The sequence below is a fragment of the Erythrolamprus reginae genome, chromosome 1, assembly GCF_031021105.1.
Source record: "Erythrolamprus reginae isolate rEryReg1 chromosome 1, rEryReg1.hap1, whole genome shotgun sequence".
Classification (NCBI taxonomy): domain Eukaryota; kingdom Metazoa; phylum Chordata; class Lepidosauria; order Squamata; family Dipsadidae; genus Erythrolamprus; species Erythrolamprus reginae.
In genome coordinates this window covers 54,883,595-54,903,545 of record NC_091950.1, presented here as the reverse complement: position 1 = coordinate 54,903,545, position 19,951 = coordinate 54,883,595, and the positions used below count along the sequence as shown (strand labels likewise).

At 41.2% G+C, this 19,951-nt stretch overlaps 1 protein-coding gene across 2 annotated transcripts in view; it reads left to right on the top strand.

The window, feature by feature from the left end:
- Positions 1-4,702: 4,702 nt before the first annotated feature.
- Positions 4,703-19,951, top strand: part of PAPOLA (poly(A) polymerase alpha) — a 54,376-nt gene continuing 39,127 nt past the window's right edge. For both annotated transcript variants that reach the window (XM_070752661.1, XM_070752650.1), the window contains exon 1: positions 4,703-5,077. In XM_070752661.1, coding sequence (XP_070608762.1) covers positions 5,070-5,077 — 8 coding nt within the window. In that variant the 5' untranslated portion in view covers positions 4,703-5,069. The remainder of the gene's footprint in view (positions 5,078-19,951) is intronic.

The window sequence follows — 19,951 nt, the reverse complement described above, 5'->3', positions numbered from 1 at the left end:
TCATTTAGCAACTATTTGAAGCTACAATGGTGCTGTAAAAGGACACTTACAATCAATGTTAAAAGTTCCCATGGTCACATGATCACAAATTGGACTCTTGGCAACCAACTCACACTTACAAAAGTTGCAGCATCCTATAGTCATGTGATCACTGTTCCCTACCTTCTCTGCCAGCTTTCCACAAGCAAAAATAATGGGGAAACTGAGAGAGGTCACGAATCACTGTTGCTTGCACCCTTCCCCTGCCTAGCAGCACCCATTCCTGGTAGCAATACTTTTGTGTTGTGCCTTATCTGCCTACTGGCTAGGTACTCACTTTATGATGGCAATGGGGCATGGCAGGATTGTTGTCATTAAGTGATGTGGCCACATGACATCGTGCTCGCTTATGATATGTCAAACCTAATTATTGTTATTAACTGCCTGCACATGTTTGTTGGGATGCAGATATTAGTTCACATGCTCTACATCTGGCAAAACTATCATCCAAAGTGCTACTTTTTAACAATACTTTGAAACAAGAATCTGAAGGAAGGAAATGTTGCTGCATCTTGGCAACACCAGGCCTCAATCCTAATGACATATATAAGAGGCAACTACACGTAAAGTTAGATTTCACTGTATTAACCCTATCTGTCATATTAGGATTCATGTGAGTCCTTTTTCTCTTAAGTAAATATTTGTTTGATTCAAATGGACAGATAAAAATGACATCCAGGACCTTGTTGAAGACATAAAACATGCATTTCTTTCATGATGGTCTTTAAAATGGTAACCATTATTGTATGTGGAGAAATAAACCCAGGTGACAAAAGGGCTCATAGTTTCAATTATTAAAATATTCCTATTTAAACTGAAGTTATGGAGGTGGAAGCATTACATTACTTCATTATGTATTCTTGATCCCTAATGCCTTCAGCATTGCATTGCCTTGAACACTGACAGTGCCACTGGGAAGCTCAGAAAGATATAGTGGGTCACTATTAGACCCTGAAATGTAAAACCAAAATAATGTAGATAGCCACCCATCTCATACCAATGACTGCAGACAATGTGCAAACATTAAAACGACTGTTATCAGCCATCACTGATAACAATAAAGGTGTTGGATGAAGGTGGTGCCGTGGATATTGCCTATCTGGACTTCAGCAAAGCCTTTGATATGGTTCCACATAAAGAGCTGATAGATAAATTAGTGAAGATTGGACTTAATCCCTGGATAGTTCAGTGGATTTGCAGCTGGCTGAAGCGTAGACATCAGAGTTATTGTTAATGGTGAGTATTCTGAGCAGAGACAGGTTACAAGCGGTGTGCCACAAGGGTCTGTTCTGGGTCCTATTCTTTTTAATATGTTTGTGAGTGACATATGGGAAGGTTTGGTAGGGAAAGTTTGCCTATTTGTTGATGACTCTAAAGTGTGCAATAGGGTTGATATTCCTGGAGGCATCTGTAATATGGTAAATGATTTAGCTTTACTAGATAAATGGTCAAAGCAATGGAAACTGCAGTTTAATGTTTCCAAATGTAACCCTCAGGCAAAATTAAATGTGGGGGAGGGGGGGAGTTTCTGGTGTTAAGAAGGAGGATCAATATCCACAGCCAATCAGTCTAGCCATTGTTTTGAGCCAGAGTCCATTCCCTCCTCCCCACATCCTGACTCTAACAGCTTTCAGGTACAAAGGAAAGAACCTCAGGGGCAACACTTGATCCTGGGTGGAGATACTGATAATACCACAGCCATATGAACAAATGATTTCATTAACTGTTTCATTTAGATGTTAAATAGGAGTGCCAAGATAGTCATCTACCTCTCAAGGTAGAATTTGATTTCTCCTCCTATTAACACTGATTGGATTACAATCCAAACAAAGGAGGAAAGCCACTATAACACTGTGCCTCCCAATACTCTAAAAATGGACCAGAATGATAATTTGCTTCTTCCAAAGGCGGATTATACCACCCACCTTTTCAGCTAAAGATTGGATGAAAATTGTCCAGATCCATTGGGTACAAAATTGGTCACAGCAATTGTCTGTTCATTGGAGTCAGGGTCCAAGACACCTGTCTCCTTCAAAGCAGACAGAATCATACCCTTCTGCAGATAAACATTTACAATTACCTGATCCAACCATCACTTTCCAGAAGATTTCAATAGGTGATAGAAATGTAAAATACAGGAGACTGAACTCAAACCATTGATGACACTGTTGACTTCATCGGTGATGACTGGCTGGAACTCTTCCAGGATAACTGGGAGAAATTTTACTATTACTAAATCTGGCTATTCCAATCTATAGATTGTATAGTCAGATTTTTAATCCAGGTGACTTCAATACAACAGATGTCTAGAATGGTTCTTATAGGGGGCCTGGAAGCATTCATGTGAGCCATACTTATCACTTAGCAGGGAGTATAAGCTCACCACTTGGCACTCCATAGACACAATAAAGGCACAAAAATGTTGCACTGCCCTTATTGCTCCGTAGTAAACTGAATCAGCTTTACTCTTGATTCAAATCTGAAAATCTAATTTAGTATTTTTTGGGCATACAGTATATCTCATCAAAAATAAATAAAACTCACATAACTTCCTAAATAAATAGAAATCACACTTTGGATAACAAAGTCCATATTATGTGAGCTTTCCCACTGTTTGATTATTAATATTACCTTATCATGAAGTGGAATACTTTATGAATCAACCATGTATAATACAAATATTCTAGCTTTTTTAGTAGTATGACCATCTTATTCAGATGGAATAATTAAGATTTATATAAAGAATTATCTGAGGATTTTAAATTTATTTCCTTAATAGTTTAAGATGTCTTCATAGTGTCAAAAATCCTGATTTCAAATCTCATCAGCATTTTTAGTATGCTCTACTACTCAATACTTGTACTGGCACAATATGAATGGGTTGAGATTTGCCTTAGAAAAATGATTAAAACATGCAGCTCTCCTTATACTATTGATCTGCAGTACCAGATTCTGAATTTTCTACCAGCAGCTATGATGAAACTTTGAGGTTCAGACTATCAAACAATATTTTTTTCCAGTCTTATCTGGTGAAACATAAGATCTATGCGCCAAACATTTGGTTCTGCTTTAATATTGAACTACAGCCTTTGACACACATTTCAAATATGAGTACCGTATATGCCTCTTTAACTCATCCTTTTATGTTATCCTCAGGATGTGATGGTTATCCATTTAGTCATCTCCAACTCTTGGTGATTCAATGAACCACATCTTCTGATCCCTCATGACATTGTCAAATATAAATATTTCATTTGGGTATTATGGATAATCTATTATTACACATTTTGATTTTTGTTTAAAAATCTTGACTTTTGTATACAGTGGAACCCCGACATAAGAGCTGCTCTACTTAAGAGCAACTCGAGATAAGAGCTGGGAGGGGAGAGATATTTTTGTTCTACTTACAAGCCCAAATTCGAGATACAAGCGCCAAGGAGCTGTCTCCTGAAGCCAAACGCTAACTTCCGCGTTCGGCTTCAGGAGACAGCTGCGAAGCGGCGCGCGTGTTTTAAAAGGTTGCAGCCGGCCTGGGGGGCTCGGGGGGGGGGGTGCTTGCAGCTTTCTTTCTTGCTCTTTTTCTTTCTCTCTTTTACCTTCCCTTCCTCTATTTCTTCTTTTCTTTCTCCTTCCCACCTTCTTCCCTCCCTCCCTCCCTTCACTCATTCCTCTCTTACTCTCCCCTTTCATAAGTTTCCTTGCTTCCTTCCTCTGTTCCTGTCCCTTCCCTCTTTCCTTCCTTCCTTCCCACCCTCCGTCCATTCATTCACCCATTCCTCTCTTGATCGCTTAAAGCCGGTCCCTGGTGCAAAAAGGGTTGGGGACCTCTGTCCTACAGGATTGGGTGGCAGAGAAGTTGAACATATGTAAATTTAAAAGTTTAAGAAAGTTTACAAGTTAAGTGAAAGAAACTTCATTATTCATTTATATGTACATGTACATTTCTTCATTAAAAACATGTCTTTCTGCATAATTTAGACTAACTTTGTGAGTTTTTTGAGGGCTGGAACCAATTAAAATTATTTACATTAATTCCTATGGGGAAAAGTCGTTCGAGATAAGAGCTGCTCGACTTAAGAGCCCAGGTCCGGAACGAATTAAACTCGTATCTCGAGGTATCACTGTATTTAAATAGTCTGCTTTTATTCTTCTATTCGGGCAGCTTATGAATGAAATCTTCCCCTTCCTTAATTATACAAGACTTATTTCAAATATGCTAAGACATGATTTGTTCGGTTTTAACTTAGCATGTTGTATAAATACCTCTATTAGTATCTATTGTACAGCTTGTTTCCAATTCTAGCTTATTCACAAACCATGGATAATAAAATAATGGCTCAAATATATATGAACCAAAGAGAAGAGGTAATTAACAAATGACAAATTATACAACATTCTAAGGAAAAACTGATTACTGTGAAGTGCAAGCTTTGCCTCTAAGTGTAAATGGGAGATTTCTCTCCTCCCGTCGGCCCTTTGACAAATCATAAAGGCAAAAAATAAACATCTGTCGCAACACCAAACAAGAGCACTAACTTCCGTGCCTTTCCGCGGCGCATGCTCAGTCAGGGCAGAAACCGTTATCATTAAACTTTTAATTCGTCCCCACTTCAAACGCTCGAATCGCCTGGAGGACTACCTTACCCACAAACCATTGCAAAGCGGCGACCGTCGAGCGCATTACCCTGAGCCCTCTCTCGTCACTTGACGCAGAGGGTTGGGAAGCGCCGTTGCGTCAGCACGTTCTACTGGCCTCTGCACCGCGGCCCCTCCTTCTCCTTCCCATCTCCAGAACGTTGCTGTGGTAGCGCCTCGGCGCCATGTTAGGAGGCCGGAGGGGAAGAGGAAGAATTAGAAGCGGCGGCAGCAACAACAGCAGCAACTAGCAGGCCTAGTGAGAGGTTCTTCACCCTCTCTGAGGGGCCCCCAGCCAGGCCCGTATCATGCTCACGGGGCCCGTTTTCAAGGGGCGGAAAGAGTGACGGTTCCGGAGAAGAAGAGACGGCGCTTAACCACAGGCGGAGAAGACGATGCCGTTGTAAGTTGAGGGCCGCCAAAGGAGGGAGAGGGGCTGTTTCGGGCATACTCATGAGGCCTGGCAGGAGCCTTGGGAGGCAACTTGAGTGAGCGCTTCCGGGCCGTGGCGAGTTCGCGGCCATTTGCCCGGCCGGCCGGCTTTCTTCTCGTGTCCACATTTCAGCTCCCCCCATCCTCTCTTTCTTTGCTGGCGAACTCACGCCGGGCCCCTCTTGTTTTCACGTTATTAGGCCGGACAGATTCTTCCCTCAGCCGAACCCACTTCCAGAGACGGAATCGGGCCGGGAGTCTCATTGAATAGCTTCTTTGTCCCCCTTCTAACCGAACAACTTCGGGAGTCGCGGATGGGGCTTTCCGAGTCCCTGTGGCCGAGCCTCGGCCAAAGCTGTTTTCCGCGCGGTCGGTGGCACTCAGGTGGCGGGTTCCCCCCCCCCGCTCACGTGATGTTGCCTTAAAGCCTCCGTGGGGCCTGGCGGGAGAAGGAGGGCGTGTGGCTACTACAAAGCTCTGTCGGGCGTCTGGTCTGGTCTGGTGGGGGCCCGGAGGTTTCGTGCATCCATGCTGCCTTGGCTGGAATCGAGCTACTTTGGTGCAATTCCGCGGGTGTTTTAAGCAGCGGCGCTGCCGCTGAAAATGAAACTTGCTCGCGGGTTGCAACTCACTCCGCTTCCCTTCCCCCTGATGCGAGAAGCGTTCCGGGCGGGAGATATTGATTTGAGCTCGCCTACAGCTTTTCCGAATATCAGTTGTAAAGGGTCTTGAAGAAGGATTACCCATCCTCTTTTTCTCGCTTCCTTCTGGTTGTCATTGGTGTGGTATGGCCTCCCCCTCCGCGCCCGTTGTGATGTTCCTAATGTTTTGGTACGTTCAGGAATACTGTATTAAGATTTGGAAGAACAGCAGCTTAAATGAGTTTGATTGATGTAAGCATTTTCTTCGGCCGCTTTTTAAAAACAGTTTCCAAGCATCGATACCTTTTGCATTATAATTGTATTACTGAATGGTATAAGATTACTTTGCTACCTTCCCTACTTGAAATACATATAGATGTACAAACTGTTGTAGTCGTGTATGCTCCTAAAGCCTGTAATTAAAGTAGCATTAGGAAACAATTGTTATGATTTTTGTGAATGCTTTGGGACAATTGCAGTTGCAGTTTAAATTCAATATTTCAGTCTGAATTTCAAAAAGAAACATTGGAATGCCTGTGGTTAAGCACCTGTATGCAGCTTCTTAAAGCAGCTTTAAGTTATTGCAGATAACTGCTATGCACTCCAAAGCATCGTTTGGGAAGCAAATTCAGAAGACTTAGTTAAAAGTATTACAGTTCTAACTAAAAGTCTCTTAGTTTATTGAAAATTTAACTGAAATTGGCTTGTTCTATAAATGTGCAATAATTTGTTAATATTTCTTTTTCTTACTGAAACTTCCTACTTTTCTTCCAAAACTTCCTACTTTTTCAAGTATAAAACAGGATATAACAAATACAGTATTGAATAATTTGTGAAATATATCAGAGCTGAAATATAACATCCTCAACTATTTGTTTATGGCCATTGTATCAATTAAAAAGGAAATGTTTGTGAGCCACAGGTCACCCTTTCTATCATTGTCATATTTATATTGACAAGTTGGCTGGTATTTCCTGTATTTTTTTAATGTTTTGGTATTTTTTTTAGGCCATATAAAATGGGGGAACTGAAATCTTTTTCCAGTCTCACTCAGGATAGTAGAGATGCTGCAGTTGGAGTGGGAGTATATTGGGACTACTTCTTTGCCTGGATGGCAGGAGAAAATTAATTGCAGTGAAGTTCCATCTCTGTGATTTGGATTACATGCAATGATTCCATTCAATCATATAGAGCAGTGTTTCCCAACTTTGGCAACTTGAAGATATCTGGACGAATGCTGGCTGGGGAATTCTGGGAGTTGAACTCCAGATATCTTCAAGTTGCCAAAGGTTAGGAAACACTGATACAGGGTATCTGGTTGTAGGAGGAAAATCTGGTCAGGTTCCATGTCAGAAGAAACAGTTACGATTTGTTGTGTCTTGTTGTGAGTCCGCGGAGAGGGGCGGCATACAAATCTAAATAATAAATAAGTAAATAAATAAAATTTTAGAAATAAAATGGGGGCTGGTTGGAAAGAAGGACTCTGTTTATTGATGAGTACATGGATTTTTATAGGGTTCAGCTGCAGGGGGTTGTGCAAAGATGTTGCAATGGGTTGTGCAATGTAGTGAGCCTGGTGTCTTTTGCTATTCTAATGGTGGTGGATTAATCCTATTATGCCCTAAAGGTCATGTTCTTAGAATTTGGGTGGGGTGTGTAAATTCTTAATCCCATCATCTGGACCTAAAGGCTTTTTGTTTGTGAATAGACCAACCTGGATTTCTTAATGGGCTTCTATCTTTTTTAATATTCCCCAAAATATTTCATTCTCTGGGAGGGTGCATGATTACTTCTTACCTGGTTATTCTCTAGTAAATGGGAAATTTATCTCAATAACTCAATAATGAATATTTTGCTCATGGTTCTTTATTTATCAAATTTATTTGCTGCCCATGTCACAGTTAACTCTTTACATAAGATCTGGACATCCAAAGGGACTTTTTCAAAAAGAAATAGAACTTCCTTGTTTTTCTTTGAAGGGCTTTTGTTTCTTATCCAAGAAACATTTTCAGCTCTGACTGGATGGTGGAAAATGGAAGGATTTAAACTCCTTGCAGATAGCTGGTTATTTGCATTCTTTTAGTGAGTCATTAAGACCACCTGGAGGTTTATCTGTGTCATCAAAGTCACCTGAGTAGTGCAAATGTATATGTAACTTTCTTGGAACTGTTGAAAGGAATGTTGTAGACAGATAATGTCTTATCCCTCCCCTTCCATTGAGAGAGGGTTGTTCAATTTTGGCATAGATGGCCTCTTTAATCCCTCTTTCAAACAGTCTTCTCTGTCCAAAATGTGGATTTTGCTGGTACAAAAAGTAGTCTTTGTCTTTTAAATACAGATGAACTCTGAATCTAGTCCTGAGGTGTTTGTTCTCCTATATTGTGCTATGCGCTTATGAAGTGGTTGTTTTGTTTCCCAATGTACAGATTTGTACATGCCTCACTGCATTGTGCTGCATGTACCATGTTGTTCAGTTTGTGTCTAGATGCTTTATCCTTGGGCTGGACAAACTTCTGCCTTGTGTTTGTACACATATCTTGTGTTAGCTAAAGATCTTCCTGAGCTTTTCCAATATTCCTGTAATGACAAAGTTGCTTCTTTTATTATTCTCATTGTCTGTTATGAAGTAGCTCCTGTAGGTTCTTTTTTGAGATTTGATGAAGGCGCACTTAGGATAGTCATACGTTCTGAGGGGTTATTTTGTTATGTTTAGTTCTTTTTCCTTTCCCATCTTTGCTGGTAGGCAGGCCTTCAGCTCGATGGTGTAGGATTCTGATGACTCCCATTTTGTGCTCCAGTGGATGGTGGGAATCAAAATGTAAACATTGATCTGTATGTGTGGAGGGGGGTGGGGGTTCTGTAAACTTCAATGTAAAATGACTTGGACATTTTATTACCTATGTGTCGTGCATGGTCCCAGTGCAGCTTACGACATCAGGGTTGGGCAAAGTGGTGGCAGCATTGCAGGTGGGAGGCAGAAAAAGTCTCAATATCTCATTTGGCTCCTTAGGAAAATTGCCCAGTCCTGTTTTATATGAATAAGCAATCAGACTAGAAAACTTTGTTTGGGGTTTCATTTTTTCCTATTGAAGCTTCTCTAAATTCAGTTAGGACAGGAGTAGGCAAAGTTGGCTCTTCTATGACATGTAGACTTCAACTCCAAGAATTCCTGAGCTAGTATGATTGGCTCAGGAATTCTGGGAGTTATTATTATTTTATTAGATTTGTATGCCGCTCCTCTCCACAGTCCACAAGTCATAGAAGAGCCAACTTTGCCTACCCCTGAGTTAGGAGAATGGCTCTTTCTTAAACTAGAGTCCTGCATTCAGTACTGAAAATCTTCTTTCATTTACTCTAATTTTGTTATACTACTTACTGTGGTAGAGAAAAAAAACCCTGTCCTCAAATTTCAGCCTTGGCTTGCCTTGAGGTACAGATGCTGCAGAGAACACAATGCTTCATAACTTTTTTGTAGCCTTTTAAACTTTACTTTACACTCCAGATCTATCTGTTCCAAGGTTGGGAATCTTACAGTTTTGCCATACTAGGAAGTAACAATATGGCAGTTGAGGTATGTTAATTTACCTCTCTTCTCTTTGTAAATTCTGGATAATAGCCATACCACATAACAAACACCCCCTTTATTTATTTATTAGATTTATATTTTCACTTTACATAGCTTCAGTCAATGTATGCTTTTATTTCTTCCACCACAATAACCTTGAGTTGTGGGTTGGATTCAGAGAGTGATTCCTCCAAGATCACCCACTTTGCTTCCATGCTTAAAAGAGAATTCACCGCATCCTAGGTTTTGGTCCAGCATCTTAATCTATATTCCATTGCCTATAACTGAGGAAGTGATAACCAATGTCCAGATTATTTTGGTAGGTAATTAATAGTCCTTCTTTACTGTTCCCCAGGTTTTTCCTAGAATTCTTCTCTTAATTTTTCCCTTAGATCCCACCAATAAATCACCCACTCTCTCTTGCAGATCAAGAAGGCAGGCACACTAGTGTCATTAGTTCAGAAGTATTCAAACAAAGGCCAGCTATTCTTTACCTAAAATTTATAAGCTGAAACAAAAAACTGATATTCTGTATGATGATACTGAGATCCATCATAGCATGCCTCCAGAAATGAGATGAATTAGCATTCCCTAGCCCGAAGGAAGCAAACTTACATATCCCCATTTATCTGACCTGTAGAAAATTCCTCCGTTTGTCTGTTTGTTTGTTCGTTCATTCATTCATTCTACTTCTATGCCGCCCCAATCTATCAAAAAATAGAAGTATGCAATCAGAACCCTCCAGAGCTTGTACTTTTAAGGAAGCAAGACATCTCACTGACCTTATTATACAAACTGCATATTTGGGTTCCATTCTAAAGCAGAGAGTATATAAAGGACATCTAGTTTATGCTAGTTTTTTAGTCCAGTCACGTGAAGGATAATAATTGTATATAGATAGCACCTAGTTGGCAAGGTACAATCCCTTCCACTGCCTTACAGTAAGTTGTAGAGGCACTTGCCAGTCACAGTATTACATGATTCAGAAGGCAGAAAACAACCTACTAGGAAATAGGCAACTGCAAGGTGAAATGCTTACCACATTTCCCTAGGAAAGGGACAGAAGTGGACAGTTTACTCACAACAAGGACCTAACACTGTTTTCTGTGCCTCTTTCTGCTCCTGCTGATTCTTAATCTATTTTACATAACAAAGGAGCAGAACTTAGAATTGGATGACCCTCAGATACTCAGGTCTGTCCATATAATTATTGTCCAAATAGAATTTTATATTTGAGACCCTGCTATTTAGAATTGTTTTACTGAAGGTTGAGGAGAGCCAGTTGTGTCAATCATCTCCCAGAATCACTTTACAAAATCAGACCTAGAATGAAGGGAAAAAAATGTAAACATCTACTTAAGCTCTGATGCTCCAAACTCTGACTTCCCTAGAGCTGAGAGAGTATAGCTTTTACCAAGTACCTTAAGAAAAAATGTGGTTCTTAGTCCCAATCAAAGGATGTTTTTGGTCCAGTTTTGCATAATAATCCAAGTTAGCGAATCCCTTGTACTTATGGTACTAGTGTTGCATTGCTTTTCCATGTTGTATTTAACCTAGTAAAGACATTAAGATTCTCACATCTTGAATATTTATATACCATACCCTTAAAATGGTTATTGTGAAGATGATCTTCCTAATACCTGTCACCGATCTTGGAGATTGAAAGTTCTGCCACAGAGGATCAATGCATCAGATAAGTAGATTTTTTTGAATGGTTACCACTTTCATTCCAGAGATGAACTGTCAAGAGTTTATTTTTTCTTGTCACTTGAGCCAAATGGAAGGTGGGATAGGAATGAATAATTTACATGTATGCTGGACAATAAAAAAAGATACCTAGATAGTTCATGTTCAGAAACTATCTAGTATTTTTCTAAGAAGTACCCTTGTGTCACATAGTCTCTTCAGCCATCATCACAAGATGGATCAAAGCTTCCATTTTTACTAGTCTGGGATGAAGCCGATCAAAACGTTTTTCAGCTTCTAGTCACTCTATTAGTCCATGATGATCTGTCTCTATAATCTGTTCTTTCAGCTCTCCTCCCAATGTCATAAATTTAGTTACAATATTCATTACATTGTAACTGAATCCATCCATCTTGCAACTGGATGTCCTTTTCCTTTTCACCTTTCCCAGGATTATAGCATTCTCCTGAGAACTGAGTCTTCACATAATGTGTCCTAAATAGGAAAATTTCAGCCTTATCATTTGTGCCTTGAATGAGAATTCTGGGTTGATTTGTTCAGTGATCCATTAGTTTATTTTATTGATTGTTCCCAATGTGCTCAAGACAATGTGTATTTTTTTCCAAAGTCTTCATAGCTGCTGTACTAAGTGCTAATCTGTGGCATATTTCTTAATTGCTTGTTTCTTTACTGTAATTGGTAGATCCTAAATGACCAAAGCTACCACCACCAAGTCAGTATCTTCATTGTCAATTCTAAGCCTAGTTGTTCTATTTGTTGTCATCAGTTTGCTTTTCTTTATATTTAATTTTAGTCAAATTTTTTCACTGTGCTCTTTGACTTTTATACTAAGGTTTGCAGATTATTTGCATTTTTTGGTATCATGGTAATATCAACTTAGGACAGGTTATTGGTGCTTCGTCCTCCAGTTTTAAAATAACTCTTCCAATCCAGTTTACTTCACTGTATATTCAATATGAATGTTAGATAAATATTAAGAAGAATACAGTCTTGTCACCCTTCTTTACAAACCTGGAACCAGTTATTTTCTGTCCATACCATAGGGTCCTGAGCTCTGTAAATTTTTTATGAGGACAATGAGATGCCATTTTTACAGCACTTTCCAGAGCTTGATGTGATCCATGCAATCAAAGCTGTTTCTATAATCCATGAAGCATCTACTGATTTTTTTATTATATTAGCTGCAATAATATGCTCTTAATTAACTAACCATCAGACCTATAAGAAAGAAGACAGTGACAATGCTGCTGCTTACAGATCAAGTGGTAGAAAAATGCCCACTATTGGATGTCCTTTTATAGATGTAAAGTCAAAGATTAAGTCAAAAATTCAATATAATTAAGTTTATTTTGATCATTTCAACAGTTTAAAATTATTGCAAGTCCATGTAGTTATTTGATTTTGAATGTGTATTCTCCATTCTAAATATAAACATTATTTTGTCTCAAATTTATATAATCAGTGGATAGCTGTTTATTTAGAAATCTATTCTAAATTTAACACAAATTTAACACAAAACTATTCTTTACAACAGCGGTCCCCAAACTACGGCCCGCGGGCCGGATGCGGCCCAACAAGGTCTTTTAACCGGCCCGTGGCAAGCTCACGAGATTTTACTGGTCGATAAAATAAGCTCCCGAATCTCCTGTCAACTCACCGCGGTCGGCTGCTCAGCGAGGAGAAGGTGGAGAGGCAAGGGGGCGGGGACGAAAGCGGGCCTGCAATTGGCCCCTTCCTTTGTCGCCTTTAGGGAGAGAAACTGTTGCTGCCCTATGGCAGAGCAGCAACAGTTCCTCTCCCTAAAGGCGAGAAAGAAATTGGCCAATTGCAGGCCCGCTTTCCTCCCCGCCCCCTTGCCTCTCCACCTCCTCCTCCCCTCCTCCGCGGTGAGTGGACGCGAAATTCATGAAAAGGCGATTGGCAATTGAAAAACTGTCCACTGAAAGTCACAGCTAAGTGCACCATGGCTAAGTTTGTGTGTGGGGGGGAGGCGGCTGCTTGAAAACCCCTGACCTCCATCGCCTCCCCCCCACGGCACAAGGCGAACACACCTCGCCGCTGACACAGGCGGCGGGGACTGCCCTGTCCCCCTGTCCCCCCTGCGCAAAACTACGCAGCCCCAGATCGCTCCCTTCTCCAGCCAGCAAAGCCGACTGCCCGGCTTTGCTGGCTGATGCAGGAAAGGAAAGCGTCACATTTAAAAAGCACGCCACTTTCTGGGACTGCGGCGCCGTGGTGGCCTTCAAGCGCGGCCCTTCGCGGCGCCCCACCACCCGTTCCTGCAGGAAGAGATCGGGCACTTTACCGGGAGGTGGAGGCGGCTGGGTGCCGGGGAGGGCGAAGGAGTGGACGCGCCTCTCAGCTGCAGAGTGGAATGGGGGTGGAAATCAGCGGCTGAGTCCAGCGTTGGGGGCCTGGGGCCATGCGGGACCGCTCATCCAGGCTTGCCGGTCCATGCGCGCCTGGATGAGCGGTCCCGCATGGCCCCAGCGCCGGACTCCGCCGCTGATTTCCACCCCCGTTCCGCTCTGCAGCTGAGAGGCGCGTCCACTCCTTCGCCCTCCCCGGCACCCAGCCGCCTCCACCTCCCGGTAAAGTGCCCGATCTCTTCCTGCAGGAACGGGTGGTGGGGCGCCGCGAAGGGCCGCGCTTGAAGGCCACCACGGCGCCGCAGTCCCAGAAAGTGGCGTGCTTTTTAAATGTGATGCTTTCCTTTCCTGCATCAGCCAGCAAAGCCGGGCAGTCGGCTTTGCTGGCTGGAGAAGCGAGCGATCTGGGGCTGCGTAGTTATGCGCAGGGGGGACAGGGGGACAGGGCAGTCCCCGCCGCCTGTGTCAGCGGCGAGGTGTGCTCGCCTTGTGCCGTGGGGGGGGAGGCGATGGAGGTCAGGGGTTTTCAAGCAGCCGCCTCCCCCACACACAGAGATAAGGGAGAGAAAGAAAGAGAGGGACAGAGAGAAAGAAAGAGGGACAGAGAGAAAGAAAGAGAGGGACAGAGAGAAAGAAAGAGGGACAGAGAAAAAGAGAGGGACAGAGAGAAAGAAAGAGAGGGACAGAGAGAAAGAAAGAGAGGGACAGAGAGAAAGAAAGAGAGGGACAGAGAGAAAGAAAGAGGGACAGAGAGAAAGATAGAGAGGGACAGAGAGAAGGAAATAGGGACAGAGAGAAAGAAAGAGAGGGACAGAGAAAAAGAAAGAGAGGGACAGAGAAAAAGAAAGAGGGACAGAGAAAAAGAAAGAGAGGGACAGAGAGAAAGAAAGAGGGACAGAGAAAGGGAGAGAGAGAAAGAGAAAGAAAGGTAGAGAGAAAGAGGGAGAGAGAAAGAGAGTGAGTGAGAGAAAGAGAAGAGAGAGAGAAAGAAAGAGAGAGGGGGGAGAGAAAGAGGGAAAGATAGAGAGGGAGAGAGAAAGGAAGAGGAGAGATAGAAAGGGAGAGAGAGAGAAAGGAGGAGACAGAGAGAGGGAGAGAGAAAGAGGGAGAGATATAAAGAGTGAGTGAGAGAAAGAGAAGAGAGAGAAAGAAAGAAAGAGAGAGGACAGAGAGAAAGAGAGAGAACTAGAAAGACAGAAGGACAGAGAGAAAGGGAGAGAGAGAGAAAGAGGAAGAATAAATATTAAATATTGTATTTGTTCCCATTTTGTTTTTTACTTTTAACAATGTATGTGCAGTGTGCATAGGGATTTGTTCACACGTTTTTTTAATAGTCCGGCCCTCCAACAGTCTGAGGGACAGTGAACTGGCCCCCTGTGTAAAAAGTTTGGGGACCCCTGCTTTACAATATAAAAGTTCTCTGAATTTCTTTTAAAACATGACATTTATGAAATATGTTAGATTAAGATGTATCATAAATTTGATTTTTTACTTTTTGATCAATAGCAATCGCTTCCAGTTTGATTTTCCAAAATAGTGTTTCTGGCATGGGCAGATTTGAGGGAGACTGCCAAATAAAATAACATACGGGTGTCTTTGGGTTACTATAATACTATATTTGGAAGTGAGGTTGCAATTTTTAACCAATGTATTTGTAAATAGCAATGTCATATAACCACATCACTTAGCAATGACAATCCCATCAGTCCCAGTTGCTGTTGTAACCTAAGATTTGCAGGTTGTTACAAGTACAAGAGAAAGGGAAAGTACCAGTAAGGAGCATGGAAATGCCACATGTCCACAAGGGCATCCCCATGTGGCATTTGGGAGGGCTAGGTGTGTGTGAGTTAGAGAAGTGCTTGGACAGACTGCATGCAAACACTGGAGGGTGGATAACAATCTATGGAGAGGGGCGGCATACAAATCTAATAAATAATAATAATAATAACTGCAGGAAACCTTGGGGCACTTGCCAGGTTGACTTGTAAGATCACAAATGGCAACCAGTCACTGAACAAGTGATCAATAAGCAAGGATTATCTATGTAATGAATAATGACATTGAGATCTCAACTATATTAAATATCACTATGGCAAGAATACAGTAATTTAGTAGTGTACAACACGGTGTTTTAAGATTGACAGATACTAGAAAGAATAAGTTGACTAGCAAATGAACATTAATTACTATTTATTTACTTTATTTTGCCTTCAAAACCATTTGATTAACAAGTATCAATTAGTAAGCGTTTTGGGTATATGTAAGAAAGATTCTGACAGATTTTAATGGCTTCTGTTTCCAATATATGGATGATAAAATCTTAGATAGTATCTTTCTCCCTGTTTCCCCCAAAGCTTCTTCTGAGACCATATAGAGTCTATGGAAAAGAAATCAGCCAAGGGGTTGATAGATCTCACAAGTTGAAAACCATTGAAATAAAATACCTGTATCCAAGTCTTAAACTGGTTATAACTGGAATGGACTGGTGTCAGAATATGATAGAGTATCCACCTGGATACAATCAGAGTGGCATATGATGGTTAGGGTGATTTTAAAAACTCACAGTAGCATGTGTTTATATTAGTCTGTTTGATAATAGGATGTTATTGAATAAAACATTGGACTGATACTAGAAACATAGAAGACTGACGGCAGAAAAAGACCTCATGATCCATCTAGTCTGCCCTCATACTATTTTTTGTATTTTATCTTAGGATGGATATATGTTTATCCCAGGCATGTTTAAATTCAGTTACTGTGGATTTACCAACCACGTCTGCTGGAAGTTTGTTCCAATGATCTACTCCTCTTTCAGTAAAATAATATTTTCTCATGTTGCTTTTGATCTTTCCCCCAACTAACTTCAGATTGTGTCCCCTTGTTCTTGTGTTCACTTTCCTATTAAAAACACTTCCCTCCTGAACCTTATTTAACCCTTTGACATATTTAAATGTTTCGATCATGTCCCCTCTTTTCCTTCTGTCCTCCAGACTATACAGATTGAGTTCATTAAGTCTTTCCTCATACGTTTTCTGCTTAGGACCTTCCACCATTCTTGTAGCCCGTCTTTGGACCCGTTCAATTTTGTCAATATCTTTTTATAGGTGAGGTCTTCAGAACTGAACACAGCATTCCAAATGTGGTCTCACCAGCGCTCTATATAGCGGGATCACAATCTCTGTCTTCCTGCTTGTTATACCTCTAGCTATGCAGCCAAGCATCCTACTTGCTTTTCCTACCGCCCGACCACACTGCTCACCCATTTTGAGACTGTCAGAAATCACTACCCCAATATCCTTCTCTTCTGAAGTTTTTGCTAACACAGAACTGCCAATACAATACTCAGATTGAGGATTCCTTTTCCCCAAGTGCATTATTTTACATTTGGAAACATTAAACTGCAGTTTCCTTTGCTTTGACCATTTATCTAGAAAAGCTAAATCATTTACCATATTACAGACGCCTCCAGGAATATCAACCCTATTGCACACTTTAGAGTCATAGGCAAACCTTCCCTACCAAACCTTCCCCTATGTCACTCACAAACATATTAAAAAGAATAGGACCCAGAACAGACCCTTGTGGCACACCGCTTGTAACCTGTCTCTGCTCAGAATACTCGCCATTAACAATAACTCTCTGATGTCTACGCTTCAGCCAGCTTGAAATCCACTGAACTATCCAGAGATTAAGTCCAATCTTCACTAATTTATCTATCAGCTCTTTATGTGGAACCATATCAAAGGCTTTGCTGAAGTCCAGGTAGGCAATATCCACGGCACCACCTTCATCCAACACCTTTGTGACATAGTCAAAGAAATCAATGAGATTAGTCTGACATGATTTGCCTTCATTAAAGCCATGCTGATTTGGGTCCAATAAGTTATTGTTTTTTAGGTGCTGATTTATCCTCTTTTTGAGTAGAGTCTCCATCATTTTAACTATAACTGATGTCAAGCTAACTGGCCTGTAGTTACCAGCTTCTTCTCTACTGCCCTTCTTGTGGATAGGCACAACACTGGCCATTATCCAATCCTCAGGAACATCTCCTGTTAACAGGGATTGGTTAAACAAATCAGTTAGGGGGGTAGCAATGACAAATCTGAGTTCTTTAAGAACTCTGGGGTGGATGCCATCTGCACCCATTGCCTTATTTATTTTTAATCATTCAAGTTCTTCTAAGACATCGGCTTCTAAAATCACTGGAGCTGAATCCGTACAGCTGGAAGCAATGCTATATCCATCTATAATATTATATTGTAAGGTGTCTTTTGAGAAAACTGAACAGAAGTAGCCATTGAAATGGTCAGCAATCTCCTTATTCCCATCAATGCATGTATTATTCCCGGTACTAAGCTTCGTGATGCTGCAGTTTTCTTCTTCCTATTACTAATATATCTGAAGAAGGTTTATCCCCCTTCTTTACAGATTTGGCAATTTCTTCCTCTTTTGAGGCTTTAGCAACATATATTATCTGTTTTGCCTCCTTCTGTCTCATTTTATACACCTCTCTATCAGCTAAGCCTCCAGACTCTTTATACTCCTATAGGCAGCCTTTTTTTCATTGACTATATATAGCCCTTACATCATTGCTAAACCATAGCGATTTCTTCTTCCTTTTACCTTTAGTTATTTGCCTTACATACAGTCCAGTGGCTTTTAAAATGGCCTTTTTTAATACAGTCCACTGGGTGCTCGCTCCTGCCATTTTATCCCTCCCCTTTAATTCATTATCTAAATATTCTCCCATTGCATTAACATTTGTTTTTCTGAAATCCAATACTTTGGATGCAGTATAGGATTGCTCACAATCAGTTTTTACATCAAACCACAAACATAGATGGTCACTGCAACCTAAATTTTCTCCCACCTTAACCTCTGAAACCCAATTCCCATCCGTAAAGACTAAATCTAGAATATTCTCCCCTCTAGTCGGTGTCTTAACCAGCTGTGCCAGAGCTGCTCCTGTAAAGGCCACTACTATATTCTTACTTTTGCATGTAAGGGCACTGGGGATATTCCAGTCAACATCAGGCATGTTGAAATCACCCATAACCACAATATCTCCCTTTACTGCCATTTGGGTAATTTCATCCACCATCTTGTTGTCATATTCCTCAGATTGCCCTGGAGGCCTATAGATCACCCTAATTCTAATGATAGAACCTTCTTTATTTTGCATGCAAACCCAGAGAGTCTCCAGATCTTTACATGTATTTTGAATTAGTGTTGTTTTTAGACTTTCCTTAACACCTCCCCTTCTCTCTATTCTATCCTTCCTATACATTGTATATCCTGGTATGGATATTTCCCATTCATTAGAATCCTTAGAACATTGTTTTCATTATTAGTTTTGTCCCTTATCATCAATAACTAGTATATCTATTTTATTTGCAGCTCCCTTTTCATAAGCTTCCAGAAACTGATTTATCCTCATTGGTCGGGGACAGAAATCATCCACATCAGTTACATCTCTGTCCCCTTTACCTAGTTTAAATGCCTGTCCAAAAAAGTTCTGAACTCCTCACTGAGCACCTGGGTACCTCTGTATGATGGATGCAAACCATCCCTCTTATACCACCTACTGACATTATGACTTACATAGCCAAAACCTTCAGCTTTACACCACTGCCTTAACCACACATTAAACTCTCCGATACAAGTTGTTTTATCCTCCTGGCTACAAACCGGTAACACCTCTGAGAAAGTCACTGAATCAGTTATTTTGTCCAGCTCCATGCTTAGACATTGGAAATCTCTTTTTACTACATTAACATTTCTCTGGGACAAATCATTTGTGCCAAGATGCACCACCACATCAACGTTATTACCTTTACTCACAGCCTTGACAATATTTGTAATCCACCTCCTGTCCCTGCTGGCAGTGGCCCCTGGGAGACACTTCATCAGCTTCACCACATCCTTACTCTGTCCGAAATCAACACCTCTAACAGTCGAGTCACCCACAAGAAAATGTGTCCTCTTTTTATTTCTACTAACTGCACTTGATGGTTTGGTGACACTATGCACCTCACTTACAACAACCTCCCCTTGGAACATCTAATAATAGCTACTAATAGAAATTATTGTAGAAAGTGTAGAAACTGGCAGCATGCAAGCTATTCAAAGCTTCATTTAGAATATTAAAACTGTTTTATTTATTTTGTTTGGCATGTTAATTAAATGTACCTAAATCTTCTGTGAAAACAGCAGATCAAAAATTTATTTATTTATTTAATTGAATTTGTATGCTGTATACAGTGATCCCTCTATTATCGCGAGGGTTCCGTTCCAAGACCCCTCGCGATAATTGATTTTTCGGGATGTGGTGCGGAAATAAAAACACCATCTGCGCATGCGCGCCCCTTTTTCCATGGCCGCGCATGCGCAGATGGTGTTTTTACTTCCGCACCTGGGAAGACCCAGCAGCTGAGGAGCCGCTTGTCCGCCGCTTTTCCGCTTGTCCGGCCGCCGCTTGTCCCCTTGTCCGGCCGCCGCTTGTCCGTCGCTTTTCCGCTTGTCTGGCCGCCGCTTGTCCGCCGCTTTTCCTCTTGTCCGGCCGC